This window comes from Podarcis filfolensis (assembly GCF_964270895.1).
Source record: "Podarcis filfolensis genome assembly, chromosome: 3".
Lineage (NCBI taxonomy): Eukaryota > Metazoa > Chordata > Lepidosauria > Squamata > Lacertidae > Podarcis > Podarcis filfolensis.
In genome coordinates this window covers 114,014,806-114,038,025 of record NC_139606.1, presented here as the reverse complement: position 1 = coordinate 114,038,025, position 23,220 = coordinate 114,014,806, and the positions used below count along the sequence as shown (strand labels likewise).

At 41.7% G+C, this 23,220-nt stretch overlaps 1 protein-coding gene across 2 annotated transcripts in view; it reads left to right on the top strand.

Moving 5' to 3' along the window:
* USP34 (ubiquitin specific peptidase 34) overlaps window positions 1-23,220 on the top strand; it is a 104,035-nt gene that overhangs the window by 49,851 nt on the left and 30,964 nt on the right. For both annotated transcript variants that reach the window (XM_083604686.1, XM_083604685.1), the window contains 26 exons: window positions 1,102-1,184; window positions 1,886-2,040; window positions 2,142-2,255; window positions 3,275-3,374; window positions 3,520-3,679; window positions 4,441-4,567; window positions 4,659-4,806; window positions 5,255-5,355; window positions 6,267-6,476; window positions 7,384-7,509; window positions 8,684-8,806; window positions 8,900-8,983; window positions 9,428-9,514; window positions 9,790-9,990; window positions 10,601-10,683; window positions 11,657-11,697; window positions 13,504-13,628; window positions 14,259-14,411; window positions 15,138-15,242; window positions 16,169-16,224; window positions 16,316-16,436; window positions 16,640-16,823; window positions 19,404-19,567; window positions 20,901-20,966; window positions 22,832-22,978; window positions 23,096-23,152. In XM_083604686.1, the coding sequence (XP_083460812.1) occupies window positions 1,102-1,184; window positions 1,886-2,040; window positions 2,142-2,255; window positions 3,275-3,374; window positions 3,520-3,679; window positions 4,441-4,567; window positions 4,659-4,806; window positions 5,255-5,355; window positions 6,267-6,476; window positions 7,384-7,509; window positions 8,684-8,806; window positions 8,900-8,983; window positions 9,428-9,514; window positions 9,790-9,990; window positions 10,601-10,683; window positions 11,657-11,697; window positions 13,504-13,628; window positions 14,259-14,411; window positions 15,138-15,242; window positions 16,169-16,224; window positions 16,316-16,436; window positions 16,640-16,823; window positions 19,404-19,567; window positions 20,901-20,966; window positions 22,832-22,978; window positions 23,096-23,152 (3,121 nt within the window). The remainder of the gene's footprint in view (window positions 1-1,101; window positions 1,185-1,885; window positions 2,041-2,141; window positions 2,256-3,274; window positions 3,375-3,519; window positions 3,680-4,440; window positions 4,568-4,658; window positions 4,807-5,254; window positions 5,356-6,266; window positions 6,477-7,383; window positions 7,510-8,683; window positions 8,807-8,899; window positions 8,984-9,427; window positions 9,515-9,789; window positions 9,991-10,600; window positions 10,684-11,656; window positions 11,698-13,503; window positions 13,629-14,258; window positions 14,412-15,137; window positions 15,243-16,168; window positions 16,225-16,315; window positions 16,437-16,639; window positions 16,824-19,403; window positions 19,568-20,900; window positions 20,967-22,831; window positions 22,979-23,095; window positions 23,153-23,220) is intronic.

Below are 23,220 nucleotides of genomic sequence, written 5' to 3'. Positions count from 1 at the left end.
TTCAGGTTAAGTACGGACCTCTGGAAGTACTTAACCTGAGGTACCACTGTAGATAAATTGGTACTGCTCTGGCGGGAAGGTGAACGGCATTTCTGTGCGCTGCTCTGGTTCACCAGAAGTGGCTTAGTCATGCTGGCCACATGACCCGGAAGCTGTACGCCGGCTCCCTCGGCCAATAAAGTGAGATGAGTGCTGCAACCCCAGAGTCGTCTGCGACTGGACCTAATGGTCAGGGGTCCCTTTACCTTTACAGTGTAGACCCTTCAAAATGAATTGACCTTACTTAGGCACAAATACCACACATACGGGGTTTTTTTATTTAAAAAAATATTAAATATTTTCCTTGTTTACAAAAGCACATGCATTGTCTCTTTCTTCAGGTTGTGTTTTCTACAGATCAGTTATATTTGTTGTGAGACATTGGTGTTATATGCAGTATAGTATTGGGAAGAAAAGAGAGGGGGTGGGGTGGTAAAGCTCCTGGGTGTATCAGCGCCAATTTTCATGGTGTTAGGTACCATCTGTAAGTGAGTTTCAGAGTGAGTTCCTTTCTTTTTGCTGATACGGATTTAAAGGGAGGTTTAGACCACATTCTAGTCCATTGGGTGGGGTTGATTTTGTAGCCTATGTCATCTTCCCATTGTTTTTTGATTGTGTCAAAGGGGTTTGTGGGGCTTTGGAGCAGTGTTTGGTATATTGTGGATACCATCCCCTTGCCATGTCCCGTTGTTGTTAGAAGAAAGTTATTGAAGGTGGTCAAGAGCCTAGTGGCTGTTGATCTAACTAGTGGATTATTTAAGAAGGCATGTAGCTGACGATGTGTTAGCCAGGGTATTCAGGTGTCCCCTTGTTTGTTTTGTATTTCTTGTGTTGATATGGGTTTGTTGTTTTTGTAGAAGTCTGCTAGGCGATATAGGCCTTTGGCTTGCCAGGTTTATATCTGGAGGTTTGGTGCTGCATGGTGAAAGAGTGGGTACCACACATATGTTCAATTCTTTTTTGGGGTGGTTTGACCCCAGTTATGAAAAAGGGTTTAAACAATGGCAAAACAGTTGTTGATGACTGAAGATGTACTGAAATAACAAATAATTTCCATGATAGGTACAGCCACAGCGCAGAAGTTCAAGTTCGCCTTCAGTTTTTGACATGTGTCTTTTCAACTCTAGGATCACCAGATCATTTCAGTAAGTTCTAAATATATGTACCCATACTTTTTCTTTTAAACAACGAGGTTGATTTGCTGGCGCTGTATAATAGAAATACCATCGTTACATCAGCCAGACAAACAGGGGAGGAAACAGAAAGGAAATGGCTTCTTTCTTTAAAACTAAAATAAAAATGAATACTAAGAGTCTGGTAGCCATCTTCAGATATCTGAAACATAGAAGATGGAGAAAGCTTGCTTTCGGCTGCCCCAGAGTGGGGGACCCAAACTAATGGGTAAAATTAGGAAGAACTTTCTGACAGCAGGAGACTTTTGACAGTGGAGTGGGCTAACCCAGAAGGTGATGGACGCTCCTTCATTGGAGATTTTAAAAAGGTTGGCTGGCCCATCTGTCAGGGATTCTTTAGCTTTTATTCCTATACAACAAGGGGTTGGGCTAGATGACCCTTGGGTTCCCTTCCAGTTCTAGAGTTCTACCATTTAATAAGTTTGAGAAGACAAGCTGTGTAGCCCTTTAGCGCTTTTAGGGCTCTTCCGGGTTGGTGTGATTTGAGAGGCTGACGGTGCTGTTTCAATTCTGTCAATGATACAGGTCGAACCAGCAGACAGGCGTGCGTGGGATCAGGCTGCCTTGCTGTGTTTACTGTGGGAAGGACTTTTGGGGAAAGAAATTAGCTGTCTTTTACCAGGATGTTGTCATATGTTGCTTTGAATCTCTAGGGTTGAGTCTGGAGCAAGTAGACATACTATGGCACTGTTTAGTAGAAGATTCGGAATGCTATGACGATGCTCTGCACTGGTTCTTAAATCAAGTGCGAAGCAAAGACCAGCATGCCATGGGAATGGAAACCTACAAGCATCTTTTTTTAGAAAAGGTAGCAGGGAAATAGCTTCTTACATACAAAACCTATTAACTTTCCTCTTTGAAAACAAGGCTGATGTTGATGGAAGCAAAACATGTTTTTATTTTATTTAGATGCCTCAGCTAAAGCCCGAAACCATTAGTATGACTGGATTAAACTTGTTTCAGCATTTATGTAACTTGGCTCGATTGGCTACTAGTGCATATGATGGCGGTTCAAACTCAGAGGTAAGCGAGAGTATTACATCACTGTTTCCCTTCTTTCAAAGTTTTACATAACTCTTCAGTTCTTCCACGAGATAGATTTAGTATACTTAGTGAATATTTGCTGAGCGGTACGATTTAGCAAATGCAGTTTGACCTTTCTGTGTTCCTGTGTTAAGACTTCCTGTTCTGTAAATGATAAGCAGCAGCTTATCTGACAAGGGAGTTGTAACTATCAGAGATACTGAGATGGGAATTATGTCTCTTGAGGACTAAGGATGCTGTTTCTCCTTGGAAGAAAGCAGTTTGTATGTTTAGTATGGAACTGGCTGAAGTTGTATCTTGCCTATGAAAAGAGTTGAAATGTGGGTGGGAAGTTACATGATTACTATTGACCTTTGCATGAAAACAGGGTGGAAATCAGTTTTCGGAAAGCTGCCCAGTTGATTTGGGATTTTTCTTTTACTCAATCCTGTTAATTGAAGCCAAGGATTCCGAAAAGGAGGAAGTGGAGCTGTTAAGGAAGTTGAACCATAACTTAAAACTAACCTCACTCTGCATGGGTTTTGACATAACTCCAAACTGCGATGAGGAAACTTTCAGTTTTTAACCTTCTCTGCACAGCCATATTAGAGGAGGAGTTGCCCAGAGTCATTCATAGATCACAAAACATAGTTTAGCATTGCTTCCAAACATGTCTGACCAGTACACCAATAAGTTGGGGCAAGGGGACAGACAGAAAACACCTCTGTTAACCGGTACTGGCAACCCCCAATTTGTGTGGGGATTGCAGTCTCTGAAATTGCATGCAATTGAAACGGCCTGCTCCACCCTTTTAGTGACGTCTTTTATGATGTTTCCAGGTCACTTCTGGGTTCAGTGTTGTGTGCGATACATATTGGTCACTCCTAAAACAGGGGTTGCCTGTATTGTGAAAAATACATAGATGATACATGGTATTGTACAGCACAGCATTGACATGATAATGATTAGGTGGTCATTCGTATAAAGAAATAACCCAGTTTCTCACTTCTTTTTTGCAGTTGTGTGGTATGGACCAATTCTGGGGTATTGCTTTAAGAGCACAGTCTGGAGATGTGAGCCGTGCAGCTATACAGTATATTAACTCCTATTATATTAATGGTATGATATAATTCAGTTTAAGATACTGCGCATTGCTCAGTCTGATGTTGTGTATCAGTGATACCGTACTTCAACTCTCTTTTTCTTGGGGGACATATAAGTTTCATCATGCTAATGGAACATTTCCTTGTAAATCATATTTTAGGTAAAACGGGTCTGGAGAAAGAGCAAGAATTTATTAGCAAGTGCATGGAAAGCCTAATGATAGCATCCAGTAATCTGGAGCAAGATTCTCACTCCAGCCTCACCATTATTGAACGAGGACTTCTGATGCTTAAGACTCATTTAGAAGCTTTTCGGAGAAGGTAAACTATGCCCATAGTAATTTTATTTAATAAAAGTTGCTGTTTAATGATATTCATGGGGTCACACAGGGTGCTTGCACTAGCCTCATAGAATTTAATGGTTGTTTGTCTTTTTCCCAATTGTCACATACAGTCATATGGGCTTCTGTTAGGAAGTGCACTATTATTTTGGTATCTTCATCAAAATAATTCTTTGGTGAAAACAAAAGAAAATTATTAAAGGGGCTCTAGAGCAGGCATAGGCAAACTCGGCCCTCCAGATGTTTTTGGCCTACAACTCCCATGATCCCTAGCTAGCAGGACCAGTGGTCAGGGTTGATGGGAATTGTAGTCCCAAAACATCTGGAGGGCTGAGTTTGCCTATGCCTGCTCTAGAGAGTTCACAACCAGTGATATTTTTTTCCTATTAAAATCAGTGTTTGGGCACTGCCGAACATATGGTAAATATGCTTTACTTTTGAACAGCTCATTCGATGCCATATAGCAAACTCTTCCTGAAATGCCCCTAGTTTCAATTGCAGATTGTCCCCCTTCAGCTCATGCAACTGGCTTCACAGTTCTTTGGATCCTGGCCAAAGTTTATAACAGCAAGATTCAAAAGTCTCCTTTCCTTGCCCCAGCTTCAGCCGCACCCCAAATGCCAGCCTGAATAGGAAAGTCTAAAACGCTACCATAAGCAATGTTTAGGTGGTTCAATTGGTTTAAGACACAAATTGCCAGTGAGTTTCCTTTTTATATGATAAATATTATTTCTTTCTCAGGTTTGCATATCATCTGAGACAGTGGCAAATTGAGGGCACTGGCATCAGCAGCCATTTAAAAGCCTTGAGTGACAAACAGTCATTGCCTCTCAGAATTGTTTGCCAGCCAGCTGGGCTTCCTGACAAGGTACAGTCTAGCAAGTTGTTTTCCAAAAGAGCATTGTGTTATGTCCCTGCTTTCCCGCCATTCTCAGCTAAACAAATTTCTTATATTTCAGATGACAATTGAAATGTATCCGAGTGATCAGGTGGCCGACCTGAGAGCCGAAGTTACACATTGGTACGAGAATTTGCAGAAAGAGCAGCTAAACCAACAGGCTCAGCTGCAGGAGTTTGGCCAAAGCAGTCGGAAAGGAGATTTTCCAGGTATGATTTAAAGCATGTTGACATAACTTCAGCCTGGCTTCTTTGCCCCTCATTTAGAGTACTTCTGAAGTAAAGACAACTAAGGGAAATAGCTGTGTGGATGGCCTTGTTTCTCCTTCGATTTTAACAGAATTTAATGTTCATACAAGGTTAGCTTTTCTTCTGCAAATGCTAGTTTTTCTTAAATATTTTCTCCAAATTAGTATATTATTATTATATAGTATAATAATAATAATAATAATAATAATAATAATAATAATAATAATAATAGTAGTAGTAGTAATAATAGTAATAAAGATCTGTGTTGATAAAGGAAATGAGCCAAGTCCAGACCTGCATGAATGAACACCAACAGAATGGTTAATTTCAGATAAAAACCAAATCTGACCCCATTGATTTTCTTTTTTTCAATGTTCAAATAGTGAAGCAAGTTGTGCTGTTTCTTTAGGTGGCCTCATGGGACCTGTGAGAATGATCTCTTCTGGACATGAACTAACAACTGACTACGATGAAAAAACTCTTCATGAACTGGGTTTTAAAGATATGCAGGTAGTGACAAACATATCAAAGAGGTCATTTTACAACATTTTACATTGTCACATGGTAATGGTTTTCATTTCCACAGTAACATCGATGTACATGCTGGTATGCAGAGTTTCATAAGCAAAAACAAGAGACAGGTCTCGGGAAACCTAAAATCTAAAGCAGACAGCAGGGGAATGTTGCAGTCTATTTAGTTTCCTACTCCAGCTAATGCACATGTAAAATAGAAATGTTCTTCATACAGCAGTGAGCATTGCTGCTACTTGGTTGCCTTGAGGGGGAAAGCCATGCTTTGAAGTAAGGTAATTATGAACATAGTACTTAAAGATGCAAGCAATTTTATCTCATGTTTTCAAGATGTGGGCACTGAGGAGGGGGTTGTATCTTCCCTTGGAGTCTTAAGTAAAGTTTAAATGTTATTGGCCATCTATATCCGAAGGAGGAGCAGATCCCCTTTTAGACTACCAAATGTCTTTCCCTAGGGAAGTATTATAAGATTGTCTTCATGCATATTGATTTTGTTAAGACTGCAGAGTTGGTGGGCCGCAACTCACTTCACCTTTCTCAGTGGCAGTGTTATGCTTTTAGTTGATCTCTTTAATAATAAAAAAATCACTTTCCACTGTTTCTTCTCTTGTGGCTGTATTACTCTTTACAGTACCACTTTTAAGATCATTGCCGTTAAGGACTCTCTCTGGCGTACGGACTTGTTCCTTGCCAGGTGACTGTTTTGTGCATTTCATCTTCGGCTACAGGAGCAGACTTTGGGGTGGCATTTGATAGTGTGCTTGAAACCACGTGGTGCAAATTACAGATGGGGTGGGTGGGATGCCAGTTGCCTTCGAAAAGCTGCCTTGCGCACATGTTGTACAGTACATGCTTCTTCTTACAAATAAATCCCTGTTTGTTATTCCAAGATGGTGTTTGTGTCCTTGGGAGCTCCACGGAGAGAGCGAAAGGGAGAAGGCGTTCAGCTTCCCGCATCCTGCTTACCACCTCCTCAGAAGGACAACATTCCGATGCTCTTACTCCTGCAAGAACCTCATCTTACCACCCTGTTTGATTTGCTGGAGATGCTTGCCTCCTTTAAACCTCCTCCTGCTGAAGTGGCTATGGAAGATAGCGAGGTACCGTATTTTTCGCTCCACAAGACACACCTGATCATAAGACACACCTAATTTTTAGAGGGGGGAGGCAAGGAAGAAAATATTCTTTAAAGGGAGTGCTGAGCAGAGCCTGTATGCATCCCAGGCTCTGCTCAGCGCTCCCTTTCACGAGCCACGTGAGCGTGTGTGCGACGCTTGCAGGCTTTTCCCTAGGGAGGGAGAAGCCCCCAAGAGCTGCACACATGCTCCGCGCGGCTCTTTAAAGGGAGGCTCTTGGGGGCTTTTTCCCGAGAAGGGACTGACGGGCTGCCCTTCTCCCTCCTTGGGGAAAAGCCCCCAAGAGCCGTACACACGCTCCGCACGGCTCTTCAGAGCCTCCCGCCTGCATTCGCTCCATAAGATGTACACACATTTCCCCTTACTTTTTAGGAGGGAAAAAGTGCTTCTTATGGAGCAAAAAATACGGTAATTTTAATCAAATTCTTATGGACTATGGGCTGTGCCTACTTACTCACCAACCCCCTGCCATTCTCCCCACATTAACCTCCCCACCCCATGCAACAATTAAGCTCCCTATTCACCTTCCCAACCCCATTTTTGCAGCCACATTTTCATTCAGTAACCTTGGCTTTGCACCTGTTTTAACCTTCACCCCCTTATCCATGCCTCCTCCTCCATTTTTGCAACCCCCTTTGCACCCCCATTTTCACCACTTTCTTTTCCTCCATCCTTCTCCTTACTTTTCTCAGCTCTCCCTCACACGCAGACCACCCCACATTTTAATGCTTCCTCTTCTCTTCTCAAGCCATGGTATAGCGTTATGAATGAATGAATGTAGTCCTACATCTTTGGTTGTAAATATCCCATGATTCAGTTAAGTTGAATTAATTATGACTTAATGTGAGATATTTTGCATGCTTGTTCACAGAGTGTAAAATGTGAAGAACTTCATCTTCATGCAGAAAATCTTTCCAGGCGAGTTTGGGAGTTGTTGATGCTTCTGCCTACATGTCCCAATATGCTTCAGGCATTTCAAAATATTTCTGATGAACAGGTGAGTGAAGAATCACTCCTTAAATATTTGCATCTGTCAACACATGAGGCTAGTAGCATCTTATGGTGTCTTTATTCATTCTGTTTTTGGTGGCATTTTTCACGTGTTCCAGTGCCCATGACGGTTGGTGTGCCATCTCTGGCAATGCCAGTTGAATGATATTGGCCCGAAAAGTATCAGAATCACATCTAGGAGAGTGTTGGCTTTGTTGGCGTGGTCACAACAGCTCAAGTGAATTGGCATTTGAATTGGCATGTTCATTCATTTGAATTGGCATGTTCATTCATGGTGTGGCATCAGGTACCTGCATGGTTATGCACCAGAGATTCCTGTTGTGCTTACATAGTATCATGCATGATGAATTATTCTGACCCAGATATTAACACTATAAATGCCAGAAGTGCAAGAACATTCACAAATGCTTACAGGCCAAAGCAGCTTGGAGTTTTGAAGCTCAGTGAAATTGTACTAGAAAGGCTATAGGAAACGATGGCTGAGTGCTCCTATTAATCCACTGACAATACATCCTGGGATAGCAGGTGGAGGCAGTTTTACGTTTTGGTGGTTGTGCTGATTTATTATAGCAACACATGCACAGAACTGTGCATACCTCTCTTTGAGTTACTGTAAAAGCTCTGTATTATCTTACCTTTCAGCCACTATGTGAGAGGATATTTCAAAGTTGTTCTCTGTTGCCGTGATCTAATGTATGTGTGAGTGGGGGAGAACCCTGGACATAGTGGAGTATTTCTTTGAAGTTTTCCCTGCAAGACTGTGGAAGACACAAGCTATGTTTCAGTTTAATTTTTTTTTTAAAGTAAACTGAAAACAGGTTGCTTCTTCTGTAGAAACCACAAAGAAACTACCACTGCTTTGAGGTTTTGTTTTGTTTTTGTTTTTAATTACAATCAAGCAGTTGATACGTTTTATGGAATAAATTTCAGCATTTTCCTCTTTTGATTTCACTTTGGCTTCAGGGTCAAAAACCAGAACCCACCAGCACTCCCCAAACCCAACCCAAGAACCTTTGTTTCATGTTGTCCACATGAATAGTTTTCAGTCTGAATAGTTAATAAACCTTATATCCAAATTATTGCTCATCGTTTCTAACCAGGTGTGCTGGTGTTGCTTATTTCTTCACTTACAAGTTATACTCTTCTGTCTTTTTTAAAAGGGTAATGATGGGTTCAACTGGAAAGATCTTTTGAGAATAAAAAGTGCCCATAAACTTTTGTATGCCCTTGAAATAATTGAAGCTCTTGGAAAACCCAACAGAAGAATAAGGCGAGAATCCACGGTAGTGTCATTCTTTTTCCTATGCATAGCATGAAGTGCCTTTTATAATCTGTGTATTTTTTTGTAATACTAATGTTCTTGTCATTAACTTTAGGGAAGTTACAGTGATCTGTATCCAGATTCTGATGACTCAAGTGAAGATCAAATAGAAAACAGTAAAAACACATGGAGCTGCAAGGTATGATACTACTATTGAAAGCTATTCTAGTGATTGCATGTATAATCTTGTTTCTGTTGATTTTAGTGTGACATTTCAGAACTTGCATAAGTGAAGGCACAATTTTAAGAGAAAGGTCTAGCTTGCTGCAAACAAGCATCTTGCTTGCTGAAACCGTGATGTGAAAGTATTATGTAAATGATCTTATCAGTAGAGTATTTTACAAGTTAACAGAGAATAAGGTAGTAGAGCAAGATAGCAGAGATCCTGGTCTGCTTCCGTTTTAGACACCAAATGTGGGATTGCAGTTTTGAAAGCATGTAAAACTAAAAGGAAACATGAACTCTTTTTCTTGAGTCAATAAAAAGTTGCTCAGTAATGTACACAAATATACTTGTATGCTGTGACCAAAGTTGTTTGGGGTTTCCATTTGCTCTTACTGCTACTTTTTTATTCTCCTTGTAGTTTGTTGCTTCTGGAGGGCTTCAGCAGCTCCTGGAAATCTTTAACTCTGGGATTCTAGAGCCTAAAGAGCAGGAATCATGGACTGTGGTAAGTGGCATGCCTGATTCTTAATCATAAGATGGGTTACCATTGCATAGGCGTGCTTTTGGAAGCTTGTATGTCAGCCGTTTTCTGCCTATGGAGTATATTTTCAGAGTCCTTTTCCGAAGTTCTCGGGGCTTTATGATCTGTAGTGCGTATGGGGCTCTTTGAGCCGTGGGAATTTCTACAGTGTTCCTATAGCTCTGCTTTTAAAATGTCCTGCTGTTAGCTGAACAAATTGCAAAGGAAAGCCAAGCTAATCAGACTTTTCTTATTTTCAGTGGCTACTAGACTGCCTTGCGTGCTTGCTGAAGTTGATATGCCAGTTTGCGGTAGATCCTTCTGATCTGGATTTGGCTTATCACGATGTCTTTGCCTGGTCTGGAGTAGCAGAGAGCCACAGGAAGAGAACTTGGCCAGGGAAATCACGCAAGACTGCGGGAGACCACACAAAGGGCCTGCATATACCTCGCTTGACAGAGGTGAGAAACGAACAAGGAATTTCAACATAAACCTTTTTGTACTTGACTTATCCCGATGCATACTGGATCTTTCAGTCTTGGATCCTTCGGCTATGTGGCTTCCATTGCCAAGACTTAAGAAAGACATTGTGTGCATGCAGACACAGGCATACAGACAGAATCCACTTGTTTGTAGACTGCGTACTTAGAGAATAAAAGAGAGATTTTTGTTAGTACTTCAATACAGTCTGAAATCTCTCCCCCCAAAACATTTTCCTTCCTTGTCACTATCCAGCAGTCCAAATACTATGGTTTCTCCCAAACTTTGCGTGCCAAAGATCCCAGCTTCAATCCCAAGCATCTCCTGTAAATAAACAAACAAACAAAAACAGGTGAGGCAGCATGTGATGGCAATCCAACTGCCAGTCAGATTAGAAAATACTTTCTCAAGACATAGGAAATTTGAATGTACTTGGATGGCTGGCTGAAGTTCAGGGTATCTTGCTTATCACTCCAATACATAGAGTCAGCGTATTTATTTTTCTGATTTGATTTAAAGCATAAGAAATATGTTATATATTAAGATAGCAGTTGCATTAACTGTTTTCTTTTGGCTTCAATTTTTTTAAAGGTATTTCTTGTACTTGTCCAGGGAACCAGTTTGATACAGCGACTTATGTGTGTTGCCTATACGTATGACAACCTGGCGCCTAGGTACAATAACCTTTTTTTAATATCTTTGGTAAGATTTATAGTATACATATTTGCATTAAAGCATCATACTGATTTCCCAGTTTCAGAAAGGATTATGAAGTTACAAATAGACGAAGCTATTTAGGTTTTCTTTAAAGCGTCTTTTTAGTTCAGTATTTTGCAAACTTGAGCCTCAAACCAGCCCTCAAGAGCTGAAGGAAAAGTGAGCAACTGCACGTGCTCCCTTGGTTGTTACTTGGTGCCCAAAGAAGACCCGATTATGGCCCAGAGGCCTCGAGAGATTGAAAGAAGGTTGTTAGGTTGTTAGCCACTATTCTGCATTGGTGTTGGGCATCATTCTGGTTGCTGAAGACAGTTGGTTTGGCTTTTCCGTTTGCCCTGATCCCTGTTGGTGTGAGTCCTGGCAGTTCCCACAGCCCTCATTGCTGGCACAGGATGCAGCAGGTCCGCTATTTTCCAGACATACTAAATATATTTCTCCAAGGAGAAGTAAGCTGACCTCAAGGGAGTTACAGCCCACACCAAGTTAGGAATCTGCCTGTCATGAGTATCTCTGAGTATCTCAGGGGGCCTAAATCAGGTTTATTCCCAGCAGCCGTTCCTAACTTGGCACAAGGTGCCACACAGTATGACCTCTCTGCTTTGCCTCGGATTATGCTCCTCATTTCATGTTAGAAATACTACGGCATTTAAGTTAGTTCCTGCATTTGCATAGTTATGAAAAATTCCGCGTTTTAGTTTGTTCTCTGCTAGTCTCATTGCACAAAGCATCCTGGGGGAAAATTAGGAGCAGAGCTCAAAACCCTCCATACTAAATTGTATTTTAATATTTTGATAATCCACTGAGAACAAATGAGTAATATTTTGAGGAGTGAAAAGAAACCACTTTTCATTGCTTGATTTTTGCGGAAGGGTTTTTTTTTAATAGAGTTTTTTACCAAGATCTTATTGACTTGATTTTCTTCCTATACAGGGTATTGAAAGCTCAAGCTGATCATAGGTCAAGACATGAAGGTTAGTGAATAAATGAAGGCAGGAAGGTTACTAAACCCATAACAGCTTCGTTCTTGAAAATCTTTTTTCCTGATTCATAGCTAATTGTATATGTCATGTCATCATGAGTAATGGATTTCAGACAAGATTTCCCCATGCAGTAGAGCTGACCAACAAACCTTTGCTATGGAGAACATTTATCAGACTTGAGCAGTGAAGCTGCTGTGTTGAAGTATTTATTTTTGCTGTTGCGAGCATTTTCCAGTTTATTTTATTTAAACATTTTTTCCTCTGCTCTTTAACCTGAAAAGAAGCCCAGAACAGCTTATAAAATCAGGAAGTAATACAGTACCTGCCCTCAGGCTTGTAATCCAAAAGCCATGTCACTTCTCAAGGCAAACTTAGTTCTGGTTTCTAACCTCCTATATGGAAAGGAGTGGAGGGGGGAAATTAATTTGAAAGCAAAGCTCGCAGAATAGAGCATTATGCACCATTAGGAAACTTAAAAGATGGAGATTATCCAGGAATGGATTGCTCTTCGCACTTGCTTTAGTGTCAGGGTTGTTCATGTGACTTCATGCTTGCTCTTCTTCCGTGTCTGGAGTGTTCTGCAGTTCCAGACCTTCCTGCTTTGAAGCAGCAGCAAAATTGAGGTGTGTGGGTGTGTTACTGTTGCACCGACAAGCAGCTGACCACAACATTTTTCTTTCCCTTGCTTTGGATAGTGAGCAAGGGATAGTAGGGTGTCAGAGCCATCTTTGTTCACCTGATAGTTTATCTGACCTGACAAGGGCTTCTGCTGTATGTTTTCTCTGTGCTGTGTGGAGGAGACAACAATAATTGGCTCCAAAGAGGCTTGGAAAGAACTCCTAGGCTAGTTCCATCAAGAAGGCGCGAATACCTCAATTTTGTGAAGGCCAGCCTTGCAGCTCAGATGTGAACATAAGTGTCATGCTGAGTTTCAATTTACTGTGATGAATAAGAGTGTGTGTATAGCCAAGGGAGCTGTTTTTTGTATTCCTGCGGTATACAGATTGGCAAAAGCTGTGGCAACACACTTCAGAGTTTTTGTTTTTACTTGAAACTGCAAGCTTTCTTGTAGCAGCTTGGTTCTTCCAGTAGATTTTTGTGTTTTGTTTACTGTCCAGACCTTGAGGTTGGTAGGTGGAGACTTTTGTGAAGTAATGATGTTAGTGCTTCCATAATTCAGTAACTTTACCATGTTGAGGGCTTTGCACAATCAGGTTCTTCCCACAAGGACTAAAATGTCAAGTGGGATCCAACACTTTTGGAGCTGGCCTTCTTGGAAGAAAGGGGAAAATACACACCAAGCTTTGGTCCATGTGTTTGCAGTTAGCAAGTGTCATATGTCTTATCAGGCCTTCTGTTAGCTTAATGCCTCCCTCTTCTTGGTTTTGTGCCTTACCCTTTTACCATGCTTGACCATCTAAGCAAAATCTTCATTCTCAGCATAGTGCAATGAAAACACCCAAGGATGGGTTGTCTCCTCCTCCGCAGGCAGAGACACATGACGAATATTGTATACAGAAGCTCTGTTTCAGAGGACTCCACCTTTCTTATTTTTCCCTTTGGCAGGCTAGTGTTTTGGAAAATAAATAATAGGAATATATGGGCATGCACACCTCATTAAAAGCAGAATTGTATCTTGCTGACCCATGAAAGCTTATGCAATGCGTGTTAATCTGGATTTAGTAAATCGGAAATAAGATGCTGTGATTGTTCTTATATATTGTGCACCTTTAAATAAATGAAACGGCATTGTATGTGTGTGGTGTATGACAATTGTATGTGGTTCTTTCTTTTTAGTTACTCACTATTCAATGTGGCTCTTAGTGAGCTGGGCTCACTGCTGCTCTTTGGTGAAATCCAGCCTAGCAGACAGCGATAATTTACAAGACTGGCTAAAGAAACTCACCCTTCTCATTCCTGAGGTAAGCCTAAGGGGTGGGGAAACATAATTCTAGTTACATTAACAAACCCTTGAGCCAAATTCAGTTGAAAGGTCTTAGCTTCATATATCTCATTTGCTTTCTTAATTAACAACATATTCTTAGGCATATCCGCTCAAAGGGTTGTAGCCAAGTAAGTCATACTCAGAGTTAACCCACTGACTGGACTAACTTAAGTCCATTGATTTCATTGGGCCTACTTTGCTTATGACTTTGTTGGGTAGAACTCAGAAGTGAAATCTGCTGAGTTTAATAAAACTTGTTCTGAGATTAGTATCTATAGGATTGTTACCTGAGCCTGTTGAATGCCCTCATTGTGCATCTAGGGTATAAAGTAGCCGTTCTCTTCAGCTTTCAAAACCAAGGTTGCAAATTGATTTTCAGTATAAATTGCTCCATTTGCATGATTCTTTAGCTCTCAGCACTTGGTTGGAAGCCTTTGGTTTCCCCCTCATCTATAAAACTAGCACAAGTGATGAGTTTCAGAATGCCAGCAACTAAAAGACATGTTGAAAGTAGTTTTCATAAGTATGCTAGAGGGAAAGAGGATTTTTTTAAAAAAAGTTTTCATTTAAATTGATTCCATCTTATGGCAATCTCTTTTCATTTCAGACTGCAGTTCGTCACGAGTCCTGCAATGGCCTGTATAAATTATCGCTGTCAGGTTTGGATGGGGGAGACTCAATAAACAGATCTTTCCTGCTACTGGCTGCTTCAACGTTGCTCAAGTTTCTTCCTGATGCTCAGGCATTAAAGCCTATCAAGGTAAAACAACAAAAACAAACAAGAAGCGTAGCAGCTTCATTTGTATGGCATTTGTATTGTGTAGCAAATAAAAAACACATTTCTCCCAATTAAATTGAAGCACAGTTCTCAGATTTTTGAGTCCAGCCTCTCTAAGAAGGGTAGCAGCAGTTGCTTGAGCAAGAGCAAGCTTTTCTCTGCCTACTTCCCCCAAGTCCTGATGGTTTGTGCATTTTGATTAGGTCAGCCGTTAAAAAGACGGTATGTCTGGCTGGTTTTCCAGTTTGTAACATTTACTTGTGGACCTACACATAGCTCTGTAAGATCAGTTCTGTTCTACCTGCCGTCCCATATGCTGTTACTGTCTGTCCTGCCAATGGATGTCACTGCCAGGTTTATAATGTCATGTGTTGATGCAGTCAGTTTCGCCTTGACATGCCTCTCTTCCCCTTCCACCCCTCTGCTTATATACCTCTATGGATATGCTGCTGTGAACTTTTTATGGTTACTTGTCCTGGAATAGGTGGGTCATAATTATAAAACTAAGGTTGTTTTGTTGGCATGGCTTACATAAGCACTGATTCGCTATTTGTATTAGCAAAGGTAAAACAGTTTCTCAGTTGTTTACCTTTTGGCATTCCAGACCAATAGATCAAGTAATAGTCACCATCTCGTTTTGACCTTTCATCATATTCAATGTGGTTTTTTGGATCAAAATAGATAAAACACAAACTTTTATTTCCTCAGATTGAAGATTATGAAGAAGAACCTATCTTACAGTCTGGCTGTAAGGAATATTTCTGGTTGCTGTGCAAACTAATAGATAATATACATGTAAAAGATGCTAGTCAGGTAGGTACAATTGGTTTTATATTAAAGAAGCCCCCACCACCAGTGCTCCCTGCAACCTTGCTCCTTTGAAACTGAGGCAGGTTTGACTATACTCAGAGCATGGGTTAAGAAGCCTCAAGAACTGAAAAATTCAATCCTCGTAGCTGTTCTGTTGACCCATTCCTTTGCACGTTCAGACAAAAATGGCTTTCTTCAGGAGTCTGAATGGGACCTGTCTATATACACAACGCACACAAGGCCAGTGAGTTTGGGCTTTTTAGTTCAGGCAAACAAAACTTGCTACTTTTCTTCTCATACATGCAAGCTTAAGACAGATAAGGCTCTCTCCACTGTTGGTTTGCAACCAAGCAGGATTCAACTGTGTTTGTCAGAGCTGATCATTGCTTGAGCACAGCCAATTGGATATAAATCTTAAGATTGTAAGTATCGGAGGGGGAAAAAAGGCTTACCTAAGACTTACTTAAGAAAATGCTTGGCAAACGTCAGCATGACTAGTTTCTCCAGTCCAAAAGAGCTTTCGGCTTGCTTTTCTTACACAACAGCTCGCTGTGCCAGACAGCAGACCTCCGTTGCATGAAAGGAATTTCAAAAGCTTGTGATACTGTTTTGGAGGCCTGCTGGTCGAAGGAAGAATTTCGGAATTTCCACTAGGCTTGCCCAGGAATCTGGGTGCACCTGATTGATTGATTTATTTCATAACATTTATACACTGCTTAATTGTAGGGAGAGAAAAACCCTCAAAGCAGTTTACCTAAAAAAGGAAAAAATTGAACACAACCCTATAGCTTTATTTTCAAAGGAAAAAATCCTTTTCTTTGTACAAGAGTGAGACTAAAATTGCACATAGTACCTTTTTATTGCATATCCCAACCAGTGTATTCCACCAATTTATTTATATTTACACCTACATTTCTCTCTGTCTTTAGACCACATTGCTTGATTTAGATGCCTTAGCAAGACATTTGGCAGATTGCATTCGAAGGTAAGCTTTAAATTTGCTAGTTCACTTCGGGCGTATTTTCAATAGGAGAGTGTTCGTTTTAGCTGACAGGCACTCAATTTGCATTTTACAGCAGAGAAATCCTTGACCATCAAGATGGCAACATAGAAGATGATGGTCTTACAGGTCTGCTCCGCCTGGCAACAAGCGTAGTCAAACACAAACCGCCTTTTAAATTCTCCCGAGAAGGGCAGGTAAGAACTCGACCTGCTCTCCCACCACAGTTTGCTCAGAACCTTGGGCGCAAACCAGAGACAGTTATGCTTGTTAAAGGGAAATTTTCACCACAAGCCCCATTGATTTCATGAACCTTCTGCATGCCTGACTTTCTCCGTAGAGCACCACCCAAAATTGCCATTAATATAACCTTAGCTGATATACTTCTCTCATTTTGCAGGAGTTTCTGAGAGACATCTTCAATCTTCTCTTCTTGCTGCCAAGCCTGAAAGACCGTCAGCAGCCAAAGTGCAAGTCTCATTCTTCAAGGGCCGCTGCCTACGACCTGTTGGTAGAAATGGTAAAAGGTTCCGTAGAGAACTACAGGCTGCTCCACAACTGGGTTATGGCACAGCACATGCAGTGTAAGGATTTTTTGTTAGTTTCTCGGCATTTGAGAATGAGCAGGGTGTTTTCTGTGTCTTTCCTTGCCTTTGAATTTTTGGATGTTTATTGATAAAATGCTACGGTGCCCTTTTTGCTCACCCCTTGCGAGAAGCCAGTCCTTCCTTAACAAGCAGAAATCTGTTTCCTTTTGCTCTTTAAGGAGAGATATTCGCTGCTGACATTTTCTGGCCAAACTGAGAAAATGCTGGAGTTTCGTGGTTGTTCTCCTGTTCCATGTTCGGTATTAATTAGCAAAAGTAGAACAGTGCCAGCATCCATTTGGCTTTCATTTCAGTGCCTTCTTTTGGCTCAGTAAATGGATCTGAACATAAGAAGAGCCTGCGAGATCGGGCCAGTGCCTCATCTGGTCCAGCATCCTGTTCTTGCAGTGGCCAACCAGATGCCTGTGGAGAAACCCTCAAGCGATACCAGCGCCCAAGAGCCCTCTCCCCTCTTCTAGTTTCCAGCAAATGACTGCAGAAGCATTACTGCCTCTGACCATGGAGGCAGAGGATAGCCGTTGTGGCTAGTACCCATGGATAGCCTTGTCCTCTGTGAATTTGTCTAGTCTTTCAAAGCCATCTAAATTGGCACCCATCGCTGTCTCCTACGGGAATGAGTTCCATTGTTTAAATTGCTACTTGAAGAAGTCCTTATTTTATTTTTTAACAACCACCAAAACACAGTGAAGCCCCCCATGTGACTGATACATTGGGTGTACAATATTCAATAATATACATATTCAATAATATTCAATAATATATTCAAATTAACCATATGTACACTTCTATATACCTTAACACCCCTCCTTCCACAAGGTTTATTTAACTTTTAACATTTTAATTGCCCCAAATTGTTCAAACCTACTCAAATAATTCAACATCTCCTCAAACCAATCCTCCTCTTTCTCTCTGACCTTAAACCCTTTCATTCTATGTATCTTCACAGTTAGATATTCTAAAATTATAATATTATTCAGTTTTTTTCCTCCATTGGTTCACTCCCAGCTCTTCTGCATTTTTCCAGTTACTCGCTATAACCTGTCTGGCAGCAATTACCATCAATTTTATCCATTTGCATAGCTCAGTGCTACTCAGGGTACTACTACTACTACTACTTTATGTGTCCTGAATTTTCCCAACATTCAGCTTCATCATCATCATCATTTTTATTTATACCCCGCCCTCCGCGGCCAAAACCGGGCTCAGAGCAGCTAACATCAAATGTGTAACACATAAATATAAAATCAGACAATCAGTTAAAATACATCCTAAAATCAGATCAGGATCAGAATGAAATCTAATCAGATGGCAACCTGCAGATTAAGGTTGGGGACCTTAAATTCTCACCAGACGCAACTGTTTGTGCTGAACTTATATGGGCCTGTGAGAGAAATTGCGAGGCCACTTTCATGCAAGTTCTTATGAAAGGGGAGGGGGAGTCAGACTGATTCCCAACCAAACAGCTCCGTCTTGCAGGCCTTGCAGAAATATGTCAAATCCCGCAGGGCCCTGGTCTCTTGTGACAGAGCGTTCCACCAGGCTGGGGCCATGGCCGAAAAGGCCCTGGCTCTAGTCGAGGCCAGTCTAATCTCCTTGAGGCTCAGGACCTCCAAAATGTTATTATTTGTGGACCATAAGGTCCTCCGTGGGGCATACCAGGAGAGGCGGTCCCATAGGTACGAGGGTCCTAGGCCATTCATTGGAGTCCACAAGTGTTGACGAGAGAGCAGGGGGAAATGTGTTTCTATCCACTTCCTCCATGGCATGCGCAATCGTATAACCTTCTGTCTTCCAGACTAAAGTCTCAAATGCTGCAACCTTTCTTCATAGGGGACTTGCTGCACCCTTTCACCATTTTGCTTGCCCTTTTCTGAGCCTTTTTCAACACTACAGTATCTTTTTCAAGTTGTGGCGGCTGGAACTGTACACAATATTCCACTGATGGGTAGTTGCCAGCATATAACATTGGGTTCACCCCTCCAGCAAGTTGATCCCTACTGGCTTTTATAGTTGCTTGCACTGAAAGGTTCATATTAGTGTTTCAAAGAAGCAGAGTGCTCATAGTCACTCCACACAAACTGGAGCTGTTTGCTTTTCCTACTTTAAAGAGGGGAGCTGATTCCAGAGGCAGTGCAGAAGTGGTGTATAAGTGTTGAATTTTTGCACAATGCAGAAATGCGGTTCCTTGGGTAGCTTTCAAAATACAGTGGTACCTCGGTTTTTGAACGTAATCTGTTCCAGAAGACAGTTTGACTCCCGAAACGTTTGAAAACCGAAGCAGTTACTTATGGAAAACTCAATACTGAAGTCACATGGCACATTCAACTTCTGAAAAGCGTCCAAAAACTGAAGCAGTTAACTTCTGGGTTTTCGATGTTTGAAAACCGAAACGTTCGACTTCCGAGACGTTCGAAAATCAGTGTACCACTGTATAGCCCCAAACATAGTGTGGTTAGGAGAAGGGACAATCAGTGGCCATTCTGACTTGTCACAAATAATCAGGCGGACAGTTATTTGAAACCCAGTATTAAGAAATAAAATTGCCATTTCTTCCAGCTTCCCATGCACCTTACAAGTGGGATTATTGGCCACATGATGATGTCAGAGCTGAGTGCAGGTTTGTGGGTCTAACCAACCTTGGAGCAACGTGTTACTTGGCATCAACTATTCAGCAGCTGTATATGATACCGGAAGCCAGGCAAGCCATCTTCACTGCAAAGGTATGACCTTCCTGGTTCAACAGGAAGCAAGTTTTCCCTTTTAGATGGGGTGGTGTAGTGATTAGGCAAAGAGTTAATTTAACTACAGTGAATAATGGTCTTAAGCAATATTGTTCAGTGGTGAAATACATGCAGAATGTCTTCCCAGTTAAAAGAATCTCGGGTATCAGTGTTAGTGAAGGCTCCTGAGAGCCAGTGTGGTGTCGTGGTTAAGAGAGAGAGACTCGTAATCTGGTGAACCGGGTTCTAGTCTCCACTCCTCCACATGCAGCTGCTGGGTGACCTTGGGCTAGTCACACTTCTTTGAAGTGTCTCAGCCCCACTCAACTCACAGAGTGTTTGTTGTGGGGGGAGGAAGGGAAAGGAGAACGTTAGATGCTTTGAGACTCCTTCAGGTAGTGATAAAGCGGGATATCAAATCCGAACTCTTCTTCTTGCCTGCCTGAGACCCTGAAGAGCAGAATAGACTGCAGAATAGACTGCAGTGCCAATCAGAATAGACTGCAGTGGCATAGATTGGCTCATATGCTCAGTGTAACATTTATCCCTTTCAAAGTCTACTCATCAGAATCTAGCACTGTAGGGTTGGTGCTGACCTCAGTGTAACCAAGTCAGAGGCCAAAATTGAAGGGGAAGTTTGTTTTCTGAAATTGGTCAACTCAGCGGAGCCGCTCAGGTGCTTGGTGCGGGGGTGTGTCCTGCAGCCGGGGTGGGGTCATCCGCCTGTAGGGGTGGGACAAGCCTATCCGATGCTTGGAGTCTCTCGTCGCCTTCCTCTCAGCTGTAGGGCGGCTGAAGGAGAGGCAGTAGGCAGGCGCAAGTCCCACACTGCCGTTTCAGGCAGCGCGGAACCTGCAGGTGCCTAAGCCACCACATCACTCCAAAAAAGTTTTGTGAGCCCATTTAAAAAACAACAAACAACAACACACAACTCATTTGGTCACCCCCCTCAGTGATGACACCCAGGGTGGGCCGCACGCACCCCCTTCCTCCGCCACTGGGTCAACTGCAGAGGGAAAGTGTATTATCTTGTAGAAGAAGATACAGAGAATTCCCATCAGTATGCATACATTGATGCAATAAGTCAGTAGATAAACTTCCCCTTCCCCCAGCCTAAAATAAGTAATTCATTTCCTAATTCAGTTTATTTCATAAATGCAACTGAATAAATGAAGTCCAGTTTTTCCGGAATAGTTTGAATTCAGCTACATTGTGAAATGCTGTAATCCTACAGTTTTCTCCAACTTCAAATTTAAGAAAAGGTTTGTTTTCATAACCTACACACTTCACAAAATAACATTCCTTTTCCCACTCTTACATCTTTTTTAAAAAGTATTCCGAGGATATGAAGCACAAGACCACCCTCTTAGAACTTCAGAAAATGTTTACACATCTAATGGTAAGTTTGGGAAAGCGCTTATGAAAATAAATGCTTAGTTTTGTATTTGATGACCTTAATAGCGGTCTGCTAGTCTATGACCGCCTGCTGCGGTGCTGGAGCATAATAGGCTCTTCTGTTTTAACTTTAGAGACATCCATTATGTTTGTGGCATCCATCTGATTTGCTCAAGGCGAAGACATGTGTCTGAAGTTTTAGTTATTATTTTATTTATTAAATCTGTATACCGCCCTTCATCCGAGGATCACAGAGTTCTTTTTTTAGATCTCTTCTGGCACTTCCTCCAGTTTCACCCTACCTTCACCCAGGCAGAGGCTGTTCCTCTCTTATAGCTCAGGGCTGTGTATGTAGGGCTATATATATTCTTTCCTTAGTACTGCTGTTTCTGCTACCCTTGTGTGTGTCCTGTCCCCGGACAGATGACTGCACTTCAGTTGGAGCTTTCTCAAGCACTAGGAGTTTAAATAATGCCTCACTATTTTTTGCAGCCGAAACAGAAAGCTTTATAGCGTTTTGCCAGCAGAGAGTGCGAGCAGGTGTCATGAGTTGGAAAATGCCTCTGAGCAAGCTGGTTTCCCTTCCCTCCTTCTTTATCAGGATGTGCTGCCAAAAAAATTAAAATAAAATTAAGGAATCCCTTCCTACAAGAATAAATCTAAACGTTCTCACATACATTATTGGAGAGGCTCATCTTGCTCATCCGAATCTTCCACTATTCACCATAAAGGGGGGTAAGCCTCAGTCTTAATGCCAAATCCAAACACCCCACTTTTTCAAAAGAGCACTCTTCTGAGTTTTTTTTAACAAGCATTCTGAGCCACCTGAAACTTGCCCCATCAGTTCTGACCATCTACAGTGGTACCTCCGGTTACGAACTTAATTCGTTGCAGAGGTCTGCTCTTAACCCAAAATCGTTCTTAACATGAGGCACGCTTTTGCTAATGGGGCCTTCCGCTTGCACGCGACTTCCACTCGCATCCCCAGGCAAAGTTTGCAACCCGCAGCATCTACTTCTGGGTTAGTGGATCTTGTTACCTGAAAGGTAAGTAGGACGGTATGTAACCCAAGGTTCCACTGTATTCCGCCTGCAGACAGGCAAAGTTGAGGACTGGCACACCCTCTCAGGTTCAGGAAGCCCCTATTCAGGAATCCTCTTCTTCTCCTCACGCTTTAAGCATGTAAGATTCTGGCTGTGTGTTTTATGTTATGGCACAGCCCCAGTTTTGTGTTATGTGACACCCTCATGGCAGGCATTTTGTGACTGGTATTCCCTGTGCTTTCTCAAAATTCCAAATGTGCCTGTTATGTGTGCCGGCATTGTAACTCTAATCCCAGCCTCTCCTCTAACACTGGCTGCTGGAATGGAAGGTGTTGACTCTTATGAATCTCTTAAGGGGTTTATTTTGGCAAGTTGAAGGGCCGTAGCTCAGTGGCAGATCATCTGTTTTGCAGGCAGAAGATACCAGATTCAATCCCTAGTATTTCTAGGTAGGCCTGGGAATGTTCCCTATCTGGAACCCTGAAGGGCTTCTCCCAATCAGTATAAACAACACTGGGCTAATGGTCTCACTCTGTATAAGGCAGCTTCTTAGCTTTCAGAAGGTTGGTTTGAGCATGTTCCACGTTTCGGCCATGTAATAGTTCAATAACCTTCTGTGCAATCTCAGAGCTGCAGAAATCATAATTATTCCTTCACTTCTATTGAAGCTCAGAGCTGCATGTGATTATCTTGAATCCGCTAGCACAGAAGCATCCAAAGATATCTGTGTCTGCAAGAATTATTGTGTGTTCTTACTTTTTAAGATTAAAGATTTAATTGCTTCTTTTGCTTTTTGCTTCTGACTGTCTGTCTGTTTTCAACATAGGAAAGTGAATGCAAAGCATACAATCCAAGGCCGTTCTGCAAAACCTACACCATGGATAAACAGCCACTTAATACCGGTGAACAAAAAGACATGACTGAATTCTTCACAGATCTAATAACAAAAATTGAAGAAATGTCTCCAGAATTGGTAAGCTGTCCGTAATTACTGTTATTTTTTTAAACCAGGCCTCAGATTTCATTTTATTTTATTGTCTCGACTGAAGTAAATTATTTTTTTGACTGAAATAAATTCATTCATTCACAGAAGAATACGGTGAAAAGCTTGTTTGGAGGTGTTATCACAAACAATGTTGTTTCCTTGGTGAGTGGCTACTTAACTTTGCCTGCCAATTTCCCTCCCCACTCCCTAATCCTAAACTGTTGCTTTTC